The sequence below is a fragment of the Denticeps clupeoides genome, chromosome 9 (assembly GCF_900700375.1).
Source record: "Denticeps clupeoides chromosome 9, fDenClu1.1, whole genome shotgun sequence".
Classification (NCBI taxonomy): domain Eukaryota; kingdom Metazoa; phylum Chordata; class Actinopteri; order Clupeiformes; family Denticipitidae; genus Denticeps; species Denticeps clupeoides.
This window is the reverse complement of record NC_041715.1, coordinates 8,329,039-8,354,361: the sequence shown is the minus strand read 5'-3', so window position 1 is coordinate 8,354,361 and position 25,323 is coordinate 8,329,039. Positions and strand designations below refer to the sequence as shown.

The 25,323-nt window shown below is 44.1% G+C and overlaps 1 protein-coding gene across 1 annotated transcript in view; it reads left to right on the top strand.

Annotated features, from left to right (window-relative positions):
• znf804a (zinc finger protein 804A) overlaps positions 1 to 25,119 on the top strand; it is a 40,285-nt gene extending 15,166 nt beyond the window's left edge. Inside the window, exons 2-4 of the mRNA XM_028992441.1 lie at positions 14,008 to 14,151; positions 19,135 to 19,265; positions 19,694 to 25,119. Of these exons, the coding sequence (XP_028848274.1) occupies positions 14,008 to 14,151; positions 19,135 to 19,265; positions 19,694 to 22,646 (3,228 nt within the window). The 3' untranslated portion in view covers positions 22,647 to 25,119. The remainder of the gene's footprint in view (positions 1 to 14,007; positions 14,152 to 19,134; positions 19,266 to 19,693) is intronic.
• Positions 25,120 to 25,323: the final 204 nt, after the last annotated feature.

Genomic DNA, 25,323 nt, shown 5'->3' with positions numbered 1-25,323 from the left:
AGCCTAGCAGTCGACGTCAGATTAAATGCAATAGCCTAACCACCAAAGAGGACGAAAAAAATACGTAATTTATCCAATTATCTCACTTGTTTTTCCTGCTTACTTGGCAACGGTTCATGGTCTCTCCACCCATGAGTGGCTTGTTCTTTGCATGTCTATGAAGGATGCACAGCTACGTTACGACTGGGACTTGGCGACAATTCTTGCTCTGATCTTGCTCTATGACATTCCGCTTCTCTCCTCTTTCCGAGCGAACTTACAAACGTTACAAAAAACGTTACTAGTTTATTTTTAGCACGCAGTCCACTGGCATTTAATGTTTTCTCACTCTTGTGAATGCGTGCCATGCTGTTGGAGACGTGGCACTGATCCTTCTTTTTCTGTCGCGGGAGCCCGTCTTTGTAGTACGCCTGTTTGCGGGGTGTATCTGTTTGTGCATCTTCATGCCCTTCTCTGGTGCACTCCAGAGGGAGGCCATGTGGCTCTGCTACCAGAAGATATTTAATTGGTAGCAGTTGCTGGAGTTGCCAATGAGGAGCTGCTGAAGTGGGACTGAGTGATTGAGGGAAGAGTGGCGGGCAGGAGACAGGGAGTCATTACCGGACTGCATGGGACCATCTGAGGGGAACAGCCCACCCAAGCACGCCAGACTGATAAGGCCCAACAAAAACCATTAAACCCCTCTCAGTCTTTGGGCGGCTTAATGCGAGGCCGATACGGTGCTGCGCGCGTTCATTTTTTAAAGGGGGAGCGTAATGCGGAACTGCACATTAACGAATCCCACTTTTCCTGCAGCTTACAGGGGTCACTGTCACAGGGGCATGTAACCCTTAAAACCTTTTTTACTGCCTTCTCCCCCCCTGTTGCCTTGTTACATACCAACGGTTCCAAAGGAACATGCTGACTTATGAATTCTCACCTCCACGAGCCCTGTTATGGATCCTGACATCTTAATTAGTACTTATTTACGATTGGCTTTTTAATAATTACGCCTACCTGAATGTGTCATTACGATTTGCAGAGAAAGACTAGAGACTTTTTTTTTGATGGTGCAAACACAGGTCGTAATTTGGAGCAGCCATTTGCTAATGCCACAATATTTTATTATTTCAATTTATGTTGGGACATAAATCCACGGGAAATGGCTGGTTGCGATTGAATATCTAGATAAAATTCATATTTTTCCATTTTCACTGAGCTGAACTTGCCAAACAATATGGAAGTAGTTTATCCTCAATATCTGGCATTCAAATATTCTTCTAAAAGCTTAACCGAATAGTTCCCGGCAGTAATTAGAGTCCCCAGAAATGTACAACAAGAAATGTACCCACACACACACACACACACACACACACACAAAACCCAACAACAAAGGGGCTTTATTTATTTCGGCACTGGTGAATGGGTTGTCCACGATATAAATGATTAATCGTCTCCTAAGTATTTGCTGTGCTGTGGCTCTGAGGTGAAGCTGGAACATGTGATGGCGATGGTTAACGCTGTGAGTTCGGCCCTTAGCCCCAGCCTTCCTAACAGTGCTTGGAGTGTGAGGAGGGTTCAATTCAATCAGGCAATTTTGCCTTCAAGTGACACTTACTTTATTCTGGTTTATTTGTGAATGTGACTGACTGAACTGGTGCTGAACTCATGGCGTCCATGATGCACTTTGAATAAGTGCAGTGTGCAAATGGTCTGTTCAAAAAAAGGGCCTTCCTTTGGGGTATTCAGAACTTCTGTAAGTTCACAAACGCGAGGGCATGATTTCCCTTCACAAGCTCACCAGCTCAATTTGAGGGCAGCACATGGCCATTTCCACACATAAAAAATTTCGGGAAAAGTAGCTTTTTCTAGGTAATTTGCTTTTTTGCCCACACGTAAACAGCATTTCAGGTCACTCTAAACTGAGCTCTGCATGGACAAGAATTTTTTTTTTTTGCCTTACAACTTCAAACTGTGCCCTTTTATTCCCTTTGTGACATATCACTCAACGCTGTGTGATTGCAAGCATGAGGAAAGACAATAACGCACGAACCAAGGAAGTACGCGTTTCGTTTTAATACCATATCTTGTTGTCCATGCAAGTACAAAGCTAGGCAGTTCTTCCATAAGAATGGCAAGAAAAATACATCAATTTTGTATTTTCACGTCTGGCAAATATCATATAACACAATCACAAAGCATCATCTTTGTTCTCAGCTAAATACTAAGGCAACTTAAACTACTGTTGAAGTCTATTCATTTCTTATTTGTGGTCCAGTGACAATCTTACAAGTAGATTCTGAGGTTCCTGAAATGTGGGTGTCCTGGCAGAGAATCTCGGATGTTCAAGGAACGTTTTCACGCCAGGGGTGAAATTAGCTTATTGCCTTTAAAGCAGTTAGCATCTGCTGCTGTGACGGAATCAATGAATTCAATGGCGTGTTTCATCTTTCGTTTCCTTATGATGTGCAACATTTTCTTTTTGGAAGTTTCAAAGCACCACACCCCACTTTCATCTCTAAATCCAATGAATGTTGTTTATTAGCAGTGGCAACCTAAAAAAAAATGAATGTGTATGTGTATATATCTTTATTTAATCCACACAGGGAGTTATTTTTGTGGCAGGATGGCTCCTCTGTTTGAAGATACCCCTGTAGATGAAGGTGCTGCTAGATCTTATGAATCTAATCCATTTTAATGCACACTTTAAAAATTCCGTGCGGCTAGCTGACCTTTTATTTACACCAGGGTAAACACAGAGAGGCCGCAGCGGAACAAAGTAGCAGAATGCATCTTTTCAAGCTCTTACGTCCTTTCAACACGCCTATGAAAAGAGTTTTTCCATGAGCCGGATTCATGACTAGAAACGCAGGGAAGATTGTGAATGAGCACCTTTTGCCCACGTTCACCTCAACTTGACTCGGAGTTCAGCATGTTTCCGTTATATGAACGACCAAGCGGAAACGTTTGTGGTTCTGACATTTTCGAACACTAAAAACGGGTGCCGTCAAAGGAAGCCCAGGCTGAAACGTGCAGCTTTTAACAGATAATGTGCATGCTGAAAAGCATGTTCACGAATGGCAACACACACGGCCATGCGCACACCTCCGTTACAGAAGGTTAAACGGCAGTTTGCAGCACCGTGGCCCCCGTGGGTGCCGACCATTTTGCAACCGAGCTACGATCAGTCCCCCCTCATTCAGAAAAACATGGAGGCTATGCTGCACGCCCTCCTGTTCACAGCTTACAGGGGCTCAGATGGCAAAGCCGATCGGCTCCCGTCAGAGAGGGACCACATGTCCGTACCGAAGCACAGACGGGCGTGCGTCCCCGGAGGACCCTCCTCCAGCTGCTGTCCCAGCGCCTGGCCACTGCGCACCGCTGCCTGGGCCACGGTTCCCTCTGCACGCGGAGCCCCGCTCCGGCTAATAACCCATGACAGGATCCCAAACAACAGACTGCGCTCAGCTAGCCACCGCGCCGGGACGCTTATAGCTTCTGACACCTGACTGCTGCCGCCCTTGGACTTGTCAGGGAACGCGTACACACAATTCTGTCTGCACCGTCCCCGCCGCGACTGAAGATAGGGCCCCAATATTTTTTCTTTGATTTGCCGATGATTAAGAGTCTGACACTTTATTGTGATTTGCTTCTTCATTTCCACGACAAGAGAGAGGTGAACAAATGTGCTTGTTTGTACCATGCACAAACAAGGCTGTAAATGTGCGTCAACTCGGTTTCAACCACGCGTCTTCTCCAGAACATCTGGAATGGTTGGAGTAGGACTGGATTTTATTGTAGTAACCTTGTGTAAATATAGGCCTGTCAAAGTGTTGTATTGTATTTACAATTGTTACAAATTTGAGATATTCTGACTTTTCTAATGGCATCTTATCAAGAATTATTGTTTACTAAAATTGTATGCGCATTTGGCATGGACTTAATAGCGCATTCAGTTTTTCTTCTATTGGTGATTTGTTTGGCGTAAGAGATATTTCTATTGTTTCCTGTACGTTATTGGCCTAAGTCCATCTGTCCACTGAGAAAACCTGCCCTCGCTGTACGGAGTAGCAGTCATTCATTCTCCTAGGCAGACAGACATTTTCAGACTATAAAATTGGACAAAACTGCCCGGTTTTGATTTCTCTCCAAAATAAAGATCATTTAGCAGCACTCCACACATCATAATTGCCTAGCAGGATATTTTGCGAGCCCAATCGACGACTCTTTGGGGGGAAATAGTTTTTACAAGCAATTAGCTACGCTGCCTAATTTGCTTTTCCATTGGAGAGGTTTTAGGCTCAGTATACCGTGTAGACACAGTATTGGGGTACGTAGCTGGTGGAGAACAGCCCATCCAGAGGAGTGCAGGCATCACATCTCCTCACATCCTTGTGAACTGTTCTGCACTTAATATTCATGGTATGAGAAGATGAAGAGTCGTATCATAGTTAGAGTAGCTGCAGTTTCTGCTCAGCGTCAATTAGTCAGTGAACTGATTAATTTTTTTTGGTACTTTTTATTATATTATAGAAGAGTTTAGGATGGTCTTTTAGGATTTGGTTTGGTTTAGAATTTGCTCTCTCAAATAATTACCCCTCTGTTAAATTCAATGAACTTAGAATTTCTTTTTTTTTTTCAGACCAGAAGGGGGCGATATAAAATCTAGTCACCTGATATCTTGCAAGCAAGCTACCTGTAGTGATGCATCATCATATGACATAGAATGCACCTCCACAACGTATAGACTTTGATCATTCATTATGCAGCTCATGTTTTAAACCCTGTTTCTGATGGCTCATTTCTTGTCAAATGTCCAACCACATCACTGAAAAATTGAGAGTTAGGACCTTTTCGCACTTTATACTGGCACAACATTTTGAAACTAGTAAAATGGACTTGGATCACCAAAACGAGGCCCAATATAATTAAGACTTATTTATTTGAATTTAAGCTAATTATTTGGTGATTAAACCATCAGACACTATAGACACTAACCTACATGCTCTATACTATAAAGATCTACTTACAAATATATATATAAACATATAAAAAAAACACTTCTCATTCTAAGATTAGAGAGGTTCTTCCTCTGTTTCCATGGTTTCGAGTTTTAAAACCATACTTGATGAGGATGGGCTTTCCCTAGAGAGGTAGCAGAGAGGATTAAGAGGGTGAACACAGGAGCACATTTCTTTCTGAACCAGAGACACTAGTGGGTCTGTAATCACTGGTGCAGGCTCGCGAAACATCTTTAATTATAAGGACGAAATAAAACTCAGCATTCAACCGTTTCTATCATACTGTCTCTGTGAAAGGCAGCCACTTGTTTAATTGAACACAAAGGCTGTGCGCCTGCTAATAAACATGCAATAAGGACAAGTAACGAGGTCACGCATTCATTGCACCGAATAAATTTGGGAGCACGAAGCAGCCCAAGTTGGGGGACTAATTAAGTATTTGGTGACTGTGGAGGGGGTCAGACAAATTGTAAACATGGCCCAGCAATTGCTGTGAAAACTCTCTTTACAATGCATTAGGATATTTTCTTTGCCAATGACATTCTTGCCTTGGGATTTATGACGGCCACGAGATCTGTATTGGCTAACAGGTAATGTACAGCACATGCAAGGCATTATGTGATCGTGACTCCAGTCTTTGGAGTAAGCATCCATTCATTTAATAGGTGTCCGGCCTTCACAGGTCAATAAGCGACCATCCAGAAACAGCATAAATATTGATTATAGCACGGCTGCAGAGCATGGATTATAGCATTTTTGAAGCTGTGTGCTTATAACAGCTGTATCTGTAGACCTTAATCTAGTATAATGGCGGCTCGGCGTGCCGTGAAATTTCTCCTGAGTAAAAGATCTTCTGTCTACTGTAAATATAGCGGGATTTTCAGACCGAGCAGTGCCTCTTAATTCCTGTGCTTCACACAGCGGTTGTTAGCCAAGATGACAATGATATTACAAACTTATTACCCTCTGATCAAGTAGCACATAGCAAAATTTTCATAGAAGTAACAAATTCACGCTTGTCTGCCGAGAGAGAGAGAAACTAATATTTTACATGAAATAATATGACAATCTGCTTCAGGTTGTAGATCTTCGGATTGTTGCCAGACCGTGTTAATGAGTCTCAACGTTATTCACTCCTTTACCTAAAAGCACCATTATTGTTGTTCTTATTATTATCGCGGCTGGCTGGTAAAAGGCCCGGCTCGGGTGGGGGGGGGGCATAAGTAGGTCATTACAATTTTTTTGTTCTTCCCTTTCCTCCCTGCTCTACTTCTAGAGTAGTCTTGGGGGGGGAGGGCAGGACACGGGCGTGGGGGACATGCAAATCGTAATCACACATCATTTCATCGAAATAAAAAAAAAAAGCCGGCATTGTTCCACTCGCGTTGAACTCGCCGTAGCGTCGCCCTGCGTAGGGCGATTGCGCTGTACGCAGTGAATGTCGGGCGGGTGACCTGCAAGAGTCAGGGGTGACCCTGGAGTCAAAACGTTGGAGGCAATTCAGAGGAGAAAAAAATGGAACTAATGGGGGGAGGGCGGGTCCAGACATCATCCACTCTTCACCACCTCCCAACTGACACGCCCCTTTTTTTTTCGAAGCTGCTCTGACATTAGCAGCGGCTGTATTTCATACTGTTCTCCTCCGTGTCAGCGCATGATGAAATGCCTGTTGTCGTCGTGGGGTCGGGAGGCTGCAGGCGGTCATGAAGACGCCAAACACCTCCTTTGGAAAGACGAGTCGGGGGGTGGGGGGGGATTAATTATGCCCTGTCTCATTTTGGCGTGTAGTGTCTCTTATTGTTATTGATTGAGGGCCCGAGCAAAGAGGCCCAGAAGATGGAGCTCATTTGATTGGAGATGCTGATGCATAGCCAGAGGAGTCCCACCGCTGTGGCCGGTGGTGGCCATTCATCAAAGCGGACTGGTGAGCCGAACCTCGAGATTAAACTCTTGCCGTCTTGCTTTTGGTACAAGATCCGCGTGTTGTCAGCCCTGTAAAGACAGCGTGTTAGATGAGGGATGAAAGCAGGAGGAACATGCTGCACCATGGGAGGAAGCATGGTCTTCAATCACCAGTGACCATCAAAAGCGCGCAGATTCTCCATAGAAACAGACCACAGGCGGGAGCAGAGAGGCTAAAGATAATGCAAAACTTCATGCTGAAAGACAGCCCGGGAGTATTTCTGGGCTTTAAATCTTGCCCGCGGAGGATAAAAAAAAATGAAAATTTATGGATTTACTCGCTTTTATCGTTCCGTAATCATCAAGCTTGTTTCTGAGCATCGGAACAGTAAAAATGTAATTATCCGCTGGTGCGTAATGGCAACGCACGTTTACACCGGGGCTGTAAAGGAAGACAGAGAGCATGACAAGGCCTTCGCACAACAGAAGCGCCGCCAATCACGCCCAGCGTCTCTGCGAAAAGGACTTAGCAAATTAGTCATCTCTCCAAATAAACGTCACGCGCCTCCGTGGGCAGCTCGTAATCCGATCCGTTCCAGCTCGCCTTCGACTGGAACTATTTTTATTAGACGTCCGGTGAATGGAAGACTGTCACATAGCGCTCTTTGTGTATCACACTCGCATCCGACTGTAAACATGTGGGCTTCTCAGATTTCGCTCATGGGCGCCGCTTCTCAAACGCACAGACTTTACTGCTGTAGTCATTAAGGCCGTCGAATTGAACCTTTTTTTTTTTTTAGAGTGTCCGTTTTTTGCCAGTTTAAGACGTTGGGGATGCTTGATAAAACTGAAACGGACCACCCGACACCCAGCGGATATCTGCTTTCGTCCAAGGATAGTGACAGTGACCGAACGCCTGTCGAAGCTGGCTTTTGGGCAAGGCGGCTCAGGCTTGGCATCATCAGGCAGAAAAGCTTTTTTTTTTTTTTTTTTTTGCATAATTGCTGCGTGCTGCTCACCATTTCCTGCGCTACCGTGAAAGTTATAAAAAAAAAAAGGCGAAAGATCCCTTCATATCCCTTCACATCTTCACTTGATTGCGGATGATAATTATCACGTGTCACTCTGGTCCACAATAGGGGGTCGACATCGAGAAAATTATCAGCTGTCATAAAGAGGCCCGTCTTCCTCTCTAAGATTTTCCCTTTTTTTTATCTCCTTCTGCTTCCTTTTTTTTTTTTTTTTTAACTTTTTCTTTTGTTCCATTTGGTCATCTGGGTTCTCTGCTGCCACGCAATGACATAAAGTTTCAAGACGAGGGTTTGTAATTGCAGTCTTTATGAGCTGATTCATTCCTTTTCAATTCCTCGGCCCAAACCCATCAGCACGGAAAAGGTGCTCTGCTCAGCCCCCGCGTTCAGATTCCACCTCGCCGGTGTCTTAATTCAGCCTCGTCCGCCTCGCGTCGCTTTTTTCTTCTTCTTTTCTTTCCTCCGTAGGCCTCAGGCTACTGAGCTGAGAGGCGCCCGAGCAAGAGAGCGAATTACGGCGCTCCTGCGGGACGCGGCCACGCGTGAGAGGCGTCCGGATCCCCGGTCCAGGAGCCTCTGGGAGAGGCATGGACTCATCAGCGGCCCCACGTCTCACCAATCTCCCACCAGTGGAGGAGACGCTTTAAGCAATGACAGAAGGGATGTGAGAAGCGAGCTGCCTTCCTTCGCCATCCCAATTATACCCCAGACCACTTTACCGTTAAGACTTCACGTTTCGTCCAGCAGTGCTTTGTCAGACAAGACCAGGCCATGCACCAAACTGCTGCAGGGAAACTCGAAGCAGATGTACATCACAAGTAGAATAAGATGAATATGTTCAGCGAAAATAGGACAAAATAAATAAAAGCAAGCGAGGACTAAACATTCACTGGTCCTGCTGGTTCTAGCTGTGAGCAACAGAGAAGAACTTCACCAAGTTCCGTTTCTATTCGACACTAGCTGACAGGTATAACAGGCTTGTGTTCTTCAAACATATCAGATGTCTATTGTGCAGCAACACATTGGAAAGGCTGCAAATACTTGATGGGGTTTTTGGGAAGGGTAGTTAGGAGAGAACTGCTGCATTGGAGATAAAGGCCTGCAGGAGTCTGATTCTGTATTTTCTTAATGAAAGAAGCAAAAAAAGAATATTCGCCATAATGGTCTAATAACTTTAAATGTTTCTTTTATGAATATATTTTTTCTTACAGTGCAGAAAAATGTTAAAAGCCTCTCATGAGAGGGCAGTTTTTTTTTTTCAACACTGAACATTTTGCTCCGTTCATGCCGTCCAGGAGAAAATGCATTACCCACAAGCCAAGCAAAATGTATTTTAAAATTCTCCAGAGCCTTCTCCACTCATTTCTCCTGCAGACGCATCAGCGCCACAGACAACACTTCATTACTGTGAGCTGTAATGCTTTATGTCCTGCAAGTGTGTGAGTCACGGCACTGAACAGTTCACTTCTGTCTCATAACACATCAAGGACATGCTCATCAGTCTGGTTCTAGAGCCTTTTAGTTTCGGTCATATTTTTGTATTACTAGTATTGTCATTAAATGAAATTATTCTTTTATTTATTGGATTGTTTTTTTGTTGGTAGGAGGAAGCACATAAGTTACAGAAGTTATTGGTAGGAATGCTGAAATGTATCTTATAACAAACTAAATTATAACAAAATTACATTATTGTTTGAAAAAATATTTTATGCTGCAAATTTGGATATATACTCTACACCTCATGATGAAAAACATTGTTTTACAGCTTGTATTAAAATGTGTTTCTTTTAGAACAAGTGGTACAAAACTCTTAGTGTGTTATGTGTGCTCCATTTGAATTATATACTGTGTGATAACAACAAATTAATAAACAGATGATTGAATCGGTTCGATGGAGATACTGATGAATATCTGTTCAACGGCATCTATCGTAAATCTATTGAGCCCTCATAGTACAGTGAATGCTGTGGCAATTAGGCAAAATTGCATTAGGCACATGCGGGCTATTATTTCTGATGATGGTTTATTAAGCTTTATTTTCTGTAGGTTTGAGATTGAGCAATTTTCTGAACGACTACACTTGTCTGCGAAAGAGCTTTTTCATCTTCAGTCACACGGCTCGCAATGAAAGATGAGAGATTCATTTAGTTCACTGCGACTTCTGCTTTTAGTGTCATGAGAAATGTCATGCGTCATTTTAATACCTTGGCTGCAGTAAATCAGAAACAAAAGTAATTTTGTTTCCCCGGAGGTTCCTGCTGCAGCTTCTCCTCCAGGTGTGGCGCTCGTGCATGTTTCTTCCAGAGCCAACAAGCTCTGCTGCTTCAGTTGGATTTATATTTTGTACTGCACTTGCGGTTGTGATTTGACGTGTAATTTTTGGAGTAGGTGTCATATGAATATTTTCCTGTGCATGATATAAAAGAAATAAGAAATTCATAATTTATTTAGGTTGCAAGTTGAGACACCTCCAGTCAGGAGAGGATGAAATAAACACCTCTTCCCTTTGCCCTCCAGGAGAAGCTCTCCAGTCAATAAGAGGCGATAAATTCTTTGTATATCAGCAATTTGGAAGCAACAGCCGACAGGAATCACACCAGAAGCTTTACAATTAATCATGACAGCCAAGATGCTGAATTCTGTATTGAACAGCTTCCAGTGTTTACCAAAGAAAAAGTCATTAAAAAGGCTAATCTCTGTGTTTCATGCCGCCTATATTTAGAGTAAGACATGATGGGAAGTCTTCTGATGCAGAAACCATTTAATAGGAAAAGTATATCTTATTTAATTACAATTGGAATGTTGTTGAATGGTGTTGAGGTTTTTGGACAGCAGTCTGGATGTGTTCTGGAACCAGATAGGATATCTTTGAAGCATTTTATTAAAGTCTCCAGAGAGTCTAGATTGACACGGAGTTGACATAAGTTAAATTTAGTGTGTATATCAAGTTTGTAGAGAGAAGTTCCTTAAAATGTCACAATCTTATTGCTATGTGCAGTGCAAATCTCTCACATGATTCGTCATATTTCTACAGACCAATACAAATATGTACTGTGATATGTACAAATATTAGGCCATCAAACACTGTCCCAAACAAAAGTCTTCATCCCATCATGATAAATCTGGTGTCTCGATTTAAATCATGTAAATATTTCTACACATTTTCAAAAAAAAAAAAATTTTTTTGCATGTGCTGTGGTGTTGGAGCATTTGCCGCTAGTTCAGTCTTTTTCGTTGTTGTTTTTCTGAGAGAGAACACACTGTATGTCTCTGAAGTGCACTATTTATACATGCAGCCCCCGTGTGGCAGTTCTGCTTTGGATTTGTTTTAAGACAGCCAGTAATCCACTCTATATAAATATCCTGTCTTTTGATCTCGTATTGTAATGGCAGATTGGAAAATGTTGCGACAGAATGAAACAAAAGGCGAATGTTTCATTGACAAAACTGAGCTAAATGTGTTCATTTTCCACGCATTAGCGTAGTCAATGAGTCAGGGTTAAACAGAGGGAGATTATGGTTGCATAATAGTGCATTAGCCTATGTCTGGGGCTTTCTGCGCACCGGGGAGTAATACAATTACTCTGCTTAATAATAATAATACACTTCTCACAGAACCAGCCGGGCCTCCAACCTCTGGGTTCACTCTCTATGGGACAGGCTCCCAACTAGCTCTGATCAGACCGGCAATGCACACACTTCAGAATAACCCCCTTCTCTGCTGTTTAGCCTTTTTGGGGTGCGGAGCTTTGGGAGGGGGGGTCCGCTCAGCATGAGTCCATCGGCAGTGGCCTCGTCTGTTGTGTAGATGGCTTCTCGGCGTCACACCACCTAATTTTCACTGTAATGTGCGTTAATGTGTTGCATTTGGCTTGGATTCCAGTTCTGGTGCAAACTCGCTTTATATTTGTGAAACGGCTTCAGTGGCAGACTTCCACACTCACTGTGTAGGAATGAATGCTACCGCGGGTTCTTCATCCTGATTCTATAATGACACAGTCAATTAGGTTCTGTAGTGTACATAACCTAGTCAGACAGAGAGAGAGTCTATATATTTGTTTCTCTATTACATTGTGTAAATTAAATTGTCCATAATTAGCTCTGATGCTACATTATTTTCCATTAAGTCTGTTTTCATTTATTTATGTTTTTCTATTGGTTTCACATTTATCAGACGCCCTCTTATCCAGAGCGATTTAAAATCAGTAGTTACAGGGACAGTGGGGTTTGAACCTGTGGCAAGTGACTTACCCCCTAGACTACTACCCCAATATTGGGCTGCAGTATTGGGCTTGTCATATCTGATTTACCCCCTACATCCCCTTAACACTCCTGGTGGGCCCAGATTCCCCCCACATAGTTACTGTATAACTGACACATGGGTTTTAATAAAGATGAGCTGTCTGTGGAGCTAATGGATTGTTGAAGGGTTAAAGTGACCCCACACGCTGACAGGAGTGGACTGAACGAAAATCCCATTATTTTAAATCCCACAGTTTTTTATTCTTTTTTAGGCATTTGACAGAACACATCACAGTATCACGAAGTGTTTGACAAACGGAGCAGCTGGATGAAAGATAATATATATATACACACACACACACACACACTGAAGATCTGTGAATGGAGGCACTTTTCCGATCGGTTGTGCTGTTCCGTGCTTCTTTTTCCGAACGGCTTGCATGAAAGGTCATCGTCTCATGAATGTCCCCTTCATACTGCATTATGACCACGTTCACAATGATCTAGCCAGTACATATAATGAATTGTAATCCATTCCACAGTCATTCAGTAGCACGTAAAAGCTTGTAAATCTGACCTTTGAGCAACTGCATGAAGCCTTTTCATCATGATATTTAAAGCATTCTACATACACAAGGCACAAGTAGTTTTTTCTAAAGATTCCTGGCAGTAAAGAGCTCTAGAAAACTGGTCTCTGACAACACTATATGGAGCTACTATTAAAGTAATCTTGTAAGAGGCACTGTTTCCATTCAGACCCATGATATTTCAATGCATTAAAAAGCATAATGTCTTTAACATCCTGTGCATCTACAGTTAATGGCATAAATATCCTAAAACTGTATTATAATGTCGGCGGTCTGCTTGCAGTAGGCTTTTGGAATGCATTGTGAGAGGGATCTTCATGGCAGGCTGGTCTCAGAGACTGCGATGAGTTATTCCGTAAACAGGTTTAAATAACGGGAATGGGATTTCTGAAGCTGCCTTGCCCATGGCCTTTGGGTCCACGGCCTTTCCGCAGTATTGCTCTAGCTTAGCACTCCAAATAATTCATGCCAAATTTTGAATCTCTTTCTTCCCGTCCTAAGCAATAAAGAAATGAGATTTCAGAAATGTAATCTCTCTCTGTACTGAAACCATTCTCATCCCCCGTTTGGTTGTAAATCAATATTTAATAAAGCGCATAAAAAGCGAAAGTGAGGATCCCAAGCGAAACAGCTGAAGCGGGTGTGAGGGAGCATCGCAGCGGCACGCACGCCCCGCAAAACATTTCAGCAGATGCAAATCACACCGGCATTAATAATATGTGACTGTTATTGAATTGGGAGAGGACACGATGTGCGGGGAATTATTATTTTTTTCTTAGAGGTCAGTTCATGTGTTCCTTATTGAGCCGGTTATCATTTTACACAAGTGGTTATATTATAAACATGTACAGTACGTATATACCTACTGTATCACGGAAAGTGGAGCACAGGCACATAATAACATAACACATAATAATGTGGCGCAGTGGTGGCCTGGCGGTTAAGGAAGCGGCCCCGTAATCAGAAAGTTGCCGGATCGAATCCCGAGCCGCCAAGGTGCCACTGAGGTCCACCGTCCACACACACTGCTTTCACTTTCCCTTTCAGTTTATTAATAAAAATTGTAGATATGTTGCCAGATGCTAATCACTGTAAACATGAATTGGATTGGATCCGCATTAAAATGAACAGAATCATGCTATAGAACCATTGTTTTCTACCAAAGAAAATGTAAAAAAGAGGGCTACTGTTAATTGATATTTAATGCGCAATGGTGATTTTTCCCCTTCATTTCTTTGTCTGCAGGACTATGCAGAGAAGGGAAAAACCTTGGCCAAAGCCCTGGAAGACCTGAAAGCCAACTTCTACTGCGAACTCTGTGACAAGCAATATTACAAGCACCAGGAGTTTGACAACCACATCAACTCATATGACCACGCTCACAAACAGGTAATAGCCCTGGTGCTCACGGCGAAATAGCTCTGCTTTCCCCTCCCGCGCTCTCGGCTGAGCTGACACAAGCACGCCGAATGAACATAATAGAGAGCTTCTAGAGAATCACAACAAATGGACCTTGTGGCACATGTGTATGTCAAGACAAATGGCTTCGCCCCCTCGCCTCCTCAGGAAAGGGAGTTCATTGGAACGGGAGGCTGAGTTTTAATTTCAGGTACCATTCATCATCAGCAGACAGGATCATTCGAAGTTCTCGTATTTGTTGTTTTTTGTTGCTATTGCTATTGTTCGTCATTCATTTGAGCAACAAGAAACTATGGATTTACTATTTGGCAGCGGGCAAAATGAATGCACGTCCAAGGCTTATACACATTTTCATCTTTCCCCTTTCTCGCACATATATGTTTTGTCTGTGAGTGAAACAACTGCACGGCCTCCTTCTTGTATTGCAGATACGATGTTTAGCATGCACAATCAGGGTACAGAAGAGGCTCTTCAAACTTTTTGAAATGCTCAAGGCAAAATATTTTTCCTGTGTGAATTCATTCTTTCACACAGGTGTGACTGGTGGGGTTCGTTGAGTCATTTATAAGCCATTATAGAGGAAGAGGAAATCCTCTCACAGAGCCTCGTGGAATCATTTTGCACTACTTGTGACACCTCCATGTCATCTTGCTAATAGAATTGCAGTGCATGTACAATTAACGATGAGAAGAGACTTGTCAAACTTTCACAAAATGCTCAAGGCAAAAAAATAAAAATGTTCCTGTGTGAATTCCTGCAGCTTCTCGTCACCTTCTGGTGTTCATTGAGTAAATTTTTTTTTGGTGCTTAAACAAAGGTGCAGCCCCCCCAAACTAGCTTTCTGAAACGAATACTGAGGAAACCCTCTAACAGATGCAATTCGCAACATAATTTCACACCTCTGTGTCTGGTTAACAGAACTGCAGATGACCCAGGAATACAAAGCAGAACCTTTCACAAGCAAGTTAAAGCGCTAATTCCACCGCTTGTCCCCCTGTTTGATATCTGCGGTGACCCGGTCCTCTGACTCACACATGATGTGAATCCTGGGCGTCTCGGGGGGCCGACTCTGATGTCAATATCAGGGCTGACTGAACTATCGACAGTGCACATCTGCTAACACTCCACCCGTGACCTCCTTATTGAGCGCAGCAGTATGAGCGAATGAATGGATTATGGCTGAGGGAGTCTCAAAGACGGCCCGGTTCACGCCGCCATCGGCTCCGCACACACGTCCGCCATCTGCAGTTTTTTCATTGACGGCTGCATTCCTCACACGTCTGGAGCCTTGGCCCGACGCTCACCACAGGTTAAACTACTATACAGATATGGCAAAACACTGCCGTTTGGCCCCTTAACAAATGGGTGATGGATGGGAATACAAATCCATAGCACCACGTGCATTTGTTTGGAGAGCATGTCCACAGAGCGCATAACGGAGTGGAGAAAACGAGCCTCATCAATGAGCTTCCCAGTTCGGCACAAAGGAACGAAATGTACCCTGCATGCGCGTCCAAGTTGGAGGCGGCGATGCCAAGCGTCTGATTTTACAGCTAAAGCCAAGTGATTATTATTCAAGTCTAAGAGCTAAATTCAAATGAACATCTTCCAAAAAACCCTTTGGAGCCATCAAAACTAGTGCGGCAGTTTCAGCCCAGCTAGTCATGGAATCCAATCTCGACCCTGTGGCCTTTGAACTCATGTGGCTGTGGATATGAGAAATTGAAATTTGATGTCTCACTTTATGGCCTTAAGATCAGCAACGTTGCTGGGCCACTAATGTTTTTTCCTGAGGACTTCTTGGCATGAGCAACGTTTCTTTTTACCTTCGCGTTACGATGATGATGTGATGGAACAGGTCACTCGCTTTTTGGTTGTGTTTCATATGGTATTTTAATATGCTTTTCTTCTGTGTAGAGGCTGGGTGGGTCAGCTAGTCAGAGATTTATCAAGCATGGTTGATGAGGCTTATATTGCTCCGAGACAACCCTCAAAATTCATCAGGAAATTAAACATTTTCCAGTACTGCAAACTAATATTATTAGTTTATTTAAAGAAATTCCTTCTGATGGAAACATTGCTTCCTTCCTTGTGATTCTGAATGATTTCCAGCTGTTTCTCAGGGTAAAGTTTCACAATGATCTTCTTATATGTATCAGAGATTCAATTTCGCCCCAAAGTTCACTTGGAATCAAGGAGGAAAGGATTTTGGTGGTAAAGGGTCAAGATGGAGGTCACTGGGGAGGATTACTCAATTTTCTCAAAGCCAATCCCACAGGCTTGCCGAATCTTCCACCACTTTCCCACCGCTGTCTGTTCATTACACAGATTCATGAAGAAGAAGAAAATATTATTTCAGTAACTCTTAAGTCCATTAAAAGAAGCTCATAAAAAAAACAAGAGAACACGACCCAGCTCATTGCCTGTTTGTAATGAATATGTGAAAACATAGTGCAGAAAGGGCACTTGAAAAGGGGGTCCACGGGAGGCCTATAGAAACAGTAAAAGCACAATAGTCTTCCATGGCTGCTCTGAAAGCCTACAGAATTCAATAAACCTACTCTTTTTTCTCACTCAGCATGGCAAAAAAGGAAAAATAAGAGAAAACAGGATGACTCAGAAATGTGCTGCACAGGAAGCATGTAGGTGTGGCCAAGATTGCCACAATGAGAGCAAATTGAGTGTTTTAGGCCCTCCACAACAGGCAATATGTTGTGTTCAATGCCGCGCTCCATCCTGAGAACATTGTCCTTTCTTTAAACCATTCAGCTTGCAGTATAATGCTATGAGATACCTCCATGGTTCAGGTGCTGGAAAGATAATATAACAGAGGAAAAAAAATGAATAGAGAGAACAGAGAGTGCAGCGAAATATTGGAGGCCAGATATCACAGACTTGGCAGAATAATTATCTTCCTGTTGGACACTGCCCCAAACACACAATAAAAAGGACCCCCCCCCAAAAAAAAACACCCAGGTGACCGCAATCCAATCTGTGGTGGAAAAAAGAAATCTTGAAAATTGCTATTTACCAGAGCACCATGTCTGGCCTGTCTGAACAAGGGCAATTCTGCAAGTCAGAGGGAGAAATCCCCAGATGTTTGGTGCCGGTGCAGACCTGTCCAGAGTTGGAATTGCTGTCAGAAGTGGAGAAGCTGATGTCCAATAGGGCCTGAAGAATCATGTACCTTTCCCAGCTGTGCATCACTTGCTGACTGGCTGGTTTGTGTAACCTCCCACGTAGTGAATCTGGGAATGGCAGCAGGCATTCTGACTATCATTAAAATGATAGTGACTATCAAAAAAATGTTGAAATGCTGGTATTATGCTGCATGTATGAGAACAAACATTTGTGTGGAAGGATCTATGCATCAAGCCAAAATTGATGTAAATTGGTCCATTTTCATATTGTAGCAGGCGTTAATTACAAGTGGGCGGTTCTTCTAGGACACTCAAACATTTGTCATTTTTTTATTTTGGTTGGCCAATGACCTCAATTTGGAGGTTGTTTTACACTCGTGAAAGGATGGGGCAGCCGAGAGTCATATTGTGTGGTGTGCTCTATTATATGTTCCGTCTTAAAATGCCTATGCCGTGTTTACATAAAATGAACGATGAAATGCATTGCAATTCAGGGCTGCGGCAGCAGAAAGGGCAACAAATCTCATTATGCATGTTACACTCGTCCCAGATGAAACCGAATTACAGGAACGTAATACCGGTGATTCACTTTTAACAATTCATTCTGCAGCATTTTCCTCTCAACATGCCTTCAATCAAGGCAAACACCTTCACTAAGCAACGCTCAGGCATTGTGATAAATATAGCAGACGCCAACCTGTTTGCTATTTTGTGAGAAGGCGCCTGACAAAGACTCATGCAATGGATTGCTGTGTGCCTGCCTGCCGACATGCAAAGAGGAGCGGGCGGGCAGAGAGGTCTATCCATTGGGGATCAGGCCGGTTACCCAGCAATGCCCATTTTGGAGAACAGAGGCCGCCTTAACATGACAAAATTACACTTGATGTGACCGTCTGCCTTTTCAGACTGTGAGCCCGGCCAAAGTAAATGCAATCACCAGAGGCTCCTCCAACAAGAAAGGTTACGGTGCCTGTGAACTGTGCATAACATCCCAGCCTGAGCGGAATTTATAATGCTGGATTCGACTCCTCCCGGCTGCCTGGTGTTACCGATGCTATTTTTACTTCCAACTGCTACTATCATAACACACAAGATGACCTCGTAGTCTTCTTCTGAATGAGCAGGCCATGGTTTTTAAATGCTCGTCTCCAGAGGACCTGCTTGTCTGTCTTGAAGCAAAACATGAAAAATTCATAGACAACTAAATGCAGGCATTTTAACATTAATTAGAACCGATCATTATTAGAGAATGTACAGAATGCAAGTGAGTGTGAATTATTAATGAAGATTAATACCCCCATTAATTCAGATCACATATTTATACAAATATATAAACCTTTTGGAAGTGACGGAATGATGCTGGCCTGATCAATACTCTTCAGGTAGGAAAGATCCCATATTCAAATAACACGTTCTTCTGGACCAGGAAGCAAATGCAAATTAGCATCACTGGGTTTTAATCTGAAATAAATAGCAGGATTTCATGCTGTTTAGCAACCTCATCCAAAGGTACTTTTCATTTGTGCAGAAAATGGGTCTGATGAAGCATAACGCTGGTGTGCAAACACCTTTATTACCTTCCACAGTCCTGAAGAGATTTTTAATCTTTTGCAGTCTATCCCTGAATGCCTGATACACCGAGATACCCAGTCTTCATAATGCAAGGTTGTTAAGCAGTGAAAGGGATTCCTGGTCTCAAAGAGGATTATTATTCAAATTGCTGTGTCGCTTTGCCGTGAAGTATGCTCCCAGAGCAGCCTGCTCTTATAGATTCAGAGATATCTGAACTCAGGGCTTCTTCCCCTCCCCACAGAGACTGAAGGAGCTGAAGCAGAGAGAGTTTGCACGCAATGTGGCCTCCAAGTCCAGGAAGGATGAGAGGAAGCAGGAGAGGGCCCTGCGACGCCTTCATCAGCTGGCTGAACAGCGAAGGGAGGTTCAGTGGTGGGTGCAGTGCTTCCCTGATCAGATTATTTTTGTGGAGTGCATCCCACACACACACACACACACACACACTTCCACAGTAAATCATATTTTATATAAAGTGCATATACCTCATGTGGCTAAATCTGATATTTCTGTTCATCCTGAAATAACACCAGCCCTCTGCCTCCATTCCTAATACTGACTCCTTCAAATTTTAAAGGCATCCTGGGTAAGCAGGATGTCTATTATCCAGATCTTGCATTCATTAGATTCAATACATACAAAACAATACAATGCAATTCATATGCAACAATGTGTGAACTAGAGGAATCTTCTGGCATCACATTGCCTTGAGATCCAAATTTTTTGCACCGTTTTAGACTACAGATGTGTTCTATATGTTAATGTAACCAGCTGAGCGCCACATGTGTTTCTCTATCCTGCAGCGCTCCAGGCAGTGGGCCCATGTTTAAATCCACCACGGTGGCGGTGGAGGCCGGTTTTATGGACACCTGTTGTGACGGTGTACCGGAGGATGTTCCAAGTTCCGCAGTGCTGGACACAGGGGGCCAAAGTCACGGCAGCAGTTCCAACCCAGGACTCGGTGGCAAGCAATCCCTGTGGTCCTTTGCTGGCAAGTCAAAAAAGCAGGGTAGCCGGCGGAAGATCGCGTTCTCCTTTTCTTTTCCAAAGCGGGCGTCTGTGAAGCTGGAGTCGTCTGCGCCGCTTTTTTGTGAGAACGCAGAGGAGGCATCGATGGAGCGGAGCTGCAGACAGAGGCTCCGGGCGCCCCTGCTTGAACTTGACCTCCCCAGATCCCCCGGCACTGAAAAAGTGCTAAATTGTGAAGAGACAGTTTATTGCACTGGTGCGCAGCAGGCCACATTCTCTCCTAAAAGTGTCAGCGGGGGCAGCCAAGGGTCACCAGCAGGGCGGGAGAGCCCCCTGCCCGCCTCAAATCTGTGCGCTTTGCTGGTGTACTCCGAGGACGCAGCTAGCCCTTCGGTCTCCCAGACTCCCTCCTCCCCATTTGGCCTGAGTCAGTCAGACCTTCCTCTGGATTCTGAGAGCTCGGTAGAGAGCTGCAGTGCTGACAGCCAACCACAAGGCAAGGAAGAGTCCACAGGGCAAACTGTCCCCAAGGACCGCAGTCACTCGGCTGAGAAGGATGGCCATGGGGATGATGGCTTTTCTGGTCTTCAGGGAGAGGAGGGGCTGACTGAGAAGTCCTCTTTCACCAAGCCGAGTCAGCCATTCTTCTCTGTCCGGAGCAGAGATGGCAGCACTGTTTTCCAATGGCCCTCGGAGATGATTGCTTTCACCAAGACTGAGCCGTCCCTGTCATACAGCTGCAACCCTCTTCATTTCGACTTCAAGACATCACAGAGCAGAGCAACCAGCAACCCCCAGGCAGAGAATGAGAACAAAGCAGATCACAAGTCTTCTGTCAGGTCCGCCTCCACCAGTCCTGTAAAGCACAATAAGCTGGTCCCCATGAGTTTGGACAACGGCCTGGTGAAAGTGAGGAGCTGCTATCAATCCAGCAGCGACACCGAAGGCTGCTTCAGACTGAAGATGCACGGCAGGTGCAGGAACACAAAAGACTGGGGCAATAACAAAACAAGACCAGAGGGAAAACTGAAGGTCAGAGACCGCCGCCATTACCGCAGCCGCAACAAGAAAAAGAGGCGCAGGCGGAGGCGGAGGAGAAGGGTGAGGCACCAGGAGACGGACAGGAACAAGAGCGACACAGAGAAATGTAAGAAATTCCTGAGACGCTCTGAGTGCTGGGAAGGACTTGATAGCCAATTTAAAGCCACCACTTCACAGCAAGCGCTGCCATTAGAGAAGTCAAAGCAATCAGCTCAAAATCAGGACGAGGACGGCAGCCGAGCTCCTGTGGAGGAGAGGGTGGGGAACTGGAGGCGAGAGGCAGCAGGGGGCGTAAACGGCCCAGCAGGCTGCCTCAGGCTGGATGATGAGACATTGCCGGATGGAGAAAAGGTGCTCGGGAGTGATGGGAGTGACTCCGCCGCTCCATCTTTGTTGCGGCGAGACGTGGCAGGACATTGCGCATCGTGCGGCCGGGACGCCGCTGGCTCGGACGCCGTGAGCCTGGACAATTTGCCACTCTGTGCTGGAGATGACTGCAAGGGGCTGCGGAGGATTCAGCGCTTGAAGAGAAGACGCAGTGCGTCATTAAACGATGTGGATGCAGTGGGCTCGGAGCCGGGGCCCGGTCTCCACTGGAGGCCGTCCAGTGGACAACCATCCAGGGAGGGCTCAGCTGACGAGTCCTCGAGCTGCAGCCACGACAGGCGCAGGAAGAGACAAAAACGGGCCTGTGCTCTGCGTTCGCCATCAGATTGCCATGGTGAGGTCCCACTTGCATCGAGCGGTGTTGGAAACGTTCGGGTCGGGAGCATTGTGGATCCAAGTGTGAAAAGCCCGCGTGACAGCTCCAGCGGTGCACACAAAAGGCCAGACAGCCCTGGTTTCCTTGATGGCTGCGTGGATGACAGACAAACAGAAAGTCCCATTATCGACCCTCCTAGCCAACCTGAAGTGGGTGACGCAGGGTGCACAGGGACTCCCTGTCAAACATTGCAATGCGGTCAGGCTGTCCCACCATCTCAGCCTTTGAGTCCTACAAACAGTGACACAAATGAGAGCGATGGCATTCATGTTATAGCGCTAAGCGCTGACGATGCTGTTAAAGAGCCGGGTACCGAGGCCGCCGTGGCAGCGCAAGTCTGCCTATTGGATCTGAGGGAGATTGCGCTACAGAGGTCAGACAGAGCCAGTCAGGACAAATCGAGTGAGCACGGTCCTCCATCCCAGCCTCAGCGGTTCCACCTGGTCGCTAGAAATGAGGAGGACAAAGTGGACAGGGAGGGCTTCCACCGGACCACCAGCAGCCCGTTTCACCCAGCTTCCTGCTTCCACCCTACGGAAGGCATGGAGAGGCACTGCCTCCTGCACATCCACCCTCACAGACAGGTGCTGCACCAGCAGGTCTTCCCCACCAAACTGAAGCCGGTCCTTTCAGGGCCACACCTCCCAGTGTCGTCCTCCATGCTGCATCCGGTGCACCTGCCATCTTCCATCGCGTCAGGCTCCATCACCATCCGCCACACCATCCTGCAGCACCACGCCGCCTTCCTGCCACCGCAGCCTCCTCTCTTCTCGCAAGTCCTGCCCATAACACGCCTCCCCCTCGGCGCGGAAATCTGCCCGCCTGCCGCCCCGCACTTTGTGTCTCCGCCGCAGGTGTCTGTAGTGGCTCCACCCAGTCTGCACCCAGTGGCGGTCCCCTTCCATGCCTTGCCCCGCCCAGCTGTTTTCCCTCCAATGTTAGCCCCCCATCCCACAGTCATCCCGTTGCAGCCACTCTTCTGATGTGGGCACTACCCTGCGCCCGCCATGTAGCTCATTCTTCGTCTATTAAACAGCATGATCAGTAAACTTCAAACCTAGGACATTAGCGTAGCTAGGATAGAGCAGGGAGATGGAATAGTGTCAAACCTGCTTTTAACGTAGGAAGACATACATTTTTTACTCTTTTTTTTTTTGTCAACTTCAGACAAAAATGCTGAAAAAAGGTTAACATTTAAATAGGCTCCTGTGACGTGGACATAAGTGAGGGTGGAATAACAAAACACCCAAAAGGCTTTTGCTAATAAATGAGAACTATGAGAACAATGAGAAATGAGAACAAGAGAGGCCACTCAGACAAAATTGTGAGTAAGGATTTGAGTTAATCTAAGCAAAATGTAACAATACCCCAACTCACTTAAATAATGCTGCACTAGACAAAATCCAATACCTACATTTGAAAAAATTGACTTTTATGCAGCAACTGAATGTAGAATATTGTGTAGTTATATGTGAAAGAAGCGGGGGGATCCCAGTTTTCTTGCACTTTGGCTCTGCGTGGATGTTCAGGCCAATTGTATTTTTGAGGTCAGGAGAGAGAAGTAAACATTTGATAAGGCTCCTTTTTCTTATCCAATTCTTTTTGCCTTTGGTTAAATAACGCCCAGGTTTACATTTAGACACAGGGACTCTATTTTCAACTCCACACCAACACAATGTATTAATGGCAAGCACAGTAGTAATATTTGACTTCGCTCCAGGGGCACTTCCAAGCTGAGAATGAAGGTGTGGGGAGCGCCATATGATGATGCGATCGTCTGCATCCAGTGTGCCAAAAACAAAAAAAAATAATAACCCAAAAAAAAAAGCATTGAAAATGGCCATATAAACAGGAAGGACTAGCTGTACTCCAACAGTTCTATGTTAAAGGCCTTATTGTGTGTGTATTTTTTTTAAGGCTTATTGCTTTTAGACAGCCATGTTTTTTCAGGAGTGGAGACTCTGTGGTCTCTGGCTGGGAGGCTAAATCTTTTCATTATCTCACATCCGGACATTGCTTGAACAGACAAACGGAACAACATCACTTTATCTTTGTCAGCATATTTCATGTGCACAAATGCTTTGTTAAGCTCCGTAGGCCATACGTCCCTTCAACTTTCCAAAGGTAAAAAATCAATATAATTCAGTCATAGGTCAAAATAATGAAGCTCAATGCCATTTAGTGAATGACCAAGCCATTACAGTGTAAGTACAATTCAAGCAAACCAGAAGTACAATATTTACTGTTGCACAGTGCTAGTATTTAATCAGTTAGTTAGCCAAAAATTCTAGCAAGGCTCTTTCACTGCATCTGCATTTGAAGCATTTAGTCCACAGAAAATTTACAATGCTTAAACTAATTTCATTTTGCCTGTTCACTCATGTTGAAAGTGATTGAGAGTTTAAAGGTGATGACGGGGAAACATGTGTGGACCCAGGCAGTGAACAGATGGGAAAAGCTGATTTCACACGCACTCCATTTTCAGCAGATTGAATGTCCTAATTAATTTCAACTGTATTTGCAAAATATATGATTTATGTTAACACTATCCATTGGTATAATTTTTTTAAATTTTCTTTACTTAATTTTTTTAATATGCACTTTAATGTATATTTCTCTATACATACAATGCTGTGAAAACATTTGATTTGGTCATTTAAGATCATATGAAAAAAATGACAGTATAATTGTCATAATGATTTATGTAATGCCCAGATACCTCTCTCGTTTTTTAAGAATTGCTTGCTTACTAGAGCATAGTGGATCAGGTGACAGCATTCCAACAGTCAAATAAAGAGATGAGTTGATGGTGTCACCAAATGTCACATGTGGAAGGTGCTAGGCATAATGCATTTAAATGGTGTGAAGGAACATGTTTCACCAACTGAGTGAACTTGGAATGGAAACTAGGTTATTTATGTTGCCAAATAAAGTCACTAAACTACATTACAAAGTCACTGTGTAAAATATCCATGGCTTCATCTTCACCCTTTTTTGAAATGACAATTAAGCTTGAGGTTGCCCAAGCGGGAGCCCTTCAGTGTGCAAAGTAGCATATGGCCTTGCAAATATGAGGGATTTACTGTCTTATTCTGAGAGGAGAAACCCAAGTGTACCATAAATCTGACACACATGTACTCGCTCACCTTCTCTTCTTTACCCCTCCGCCTCACCCCCACCCTGTCTGTATTCCATTGTGCGAAGGCATAACTGCATTGTTGTGTGTTTTCTATTTCCTGTAATTGAACTTGCTCTTAAGAACTGTACATGCTGTAAATTAGTATTATTTATAAGCGATATAGGATTTAATGTATATGTAAATATGTTGCTGTTTTTATTGTGCAAGGTACCCTGTACGTATGAATTATTTAGATAAGACAAAGCAACTATGTTTTTTACTCCAATTTGCCAACTGAACGATGTTAAAGGAATATGTAATAAAATAGATAAAATATGTGCTTTTGGTTGTTCTATTTTTTTTATCTACACCCATGTATTACATTTGGCTATTGTGTTGCCTGGTAGCGGTTATATTTATTGAATTCATCTAGTAGGGAGAAAACCTTCATCATTGAAAGAATGTATGTATAAGAATGTAAAAAAATATTCTTGCAACAGAAATACTTATTTTTAATAACCAATCTGGAAACACTACAGTGA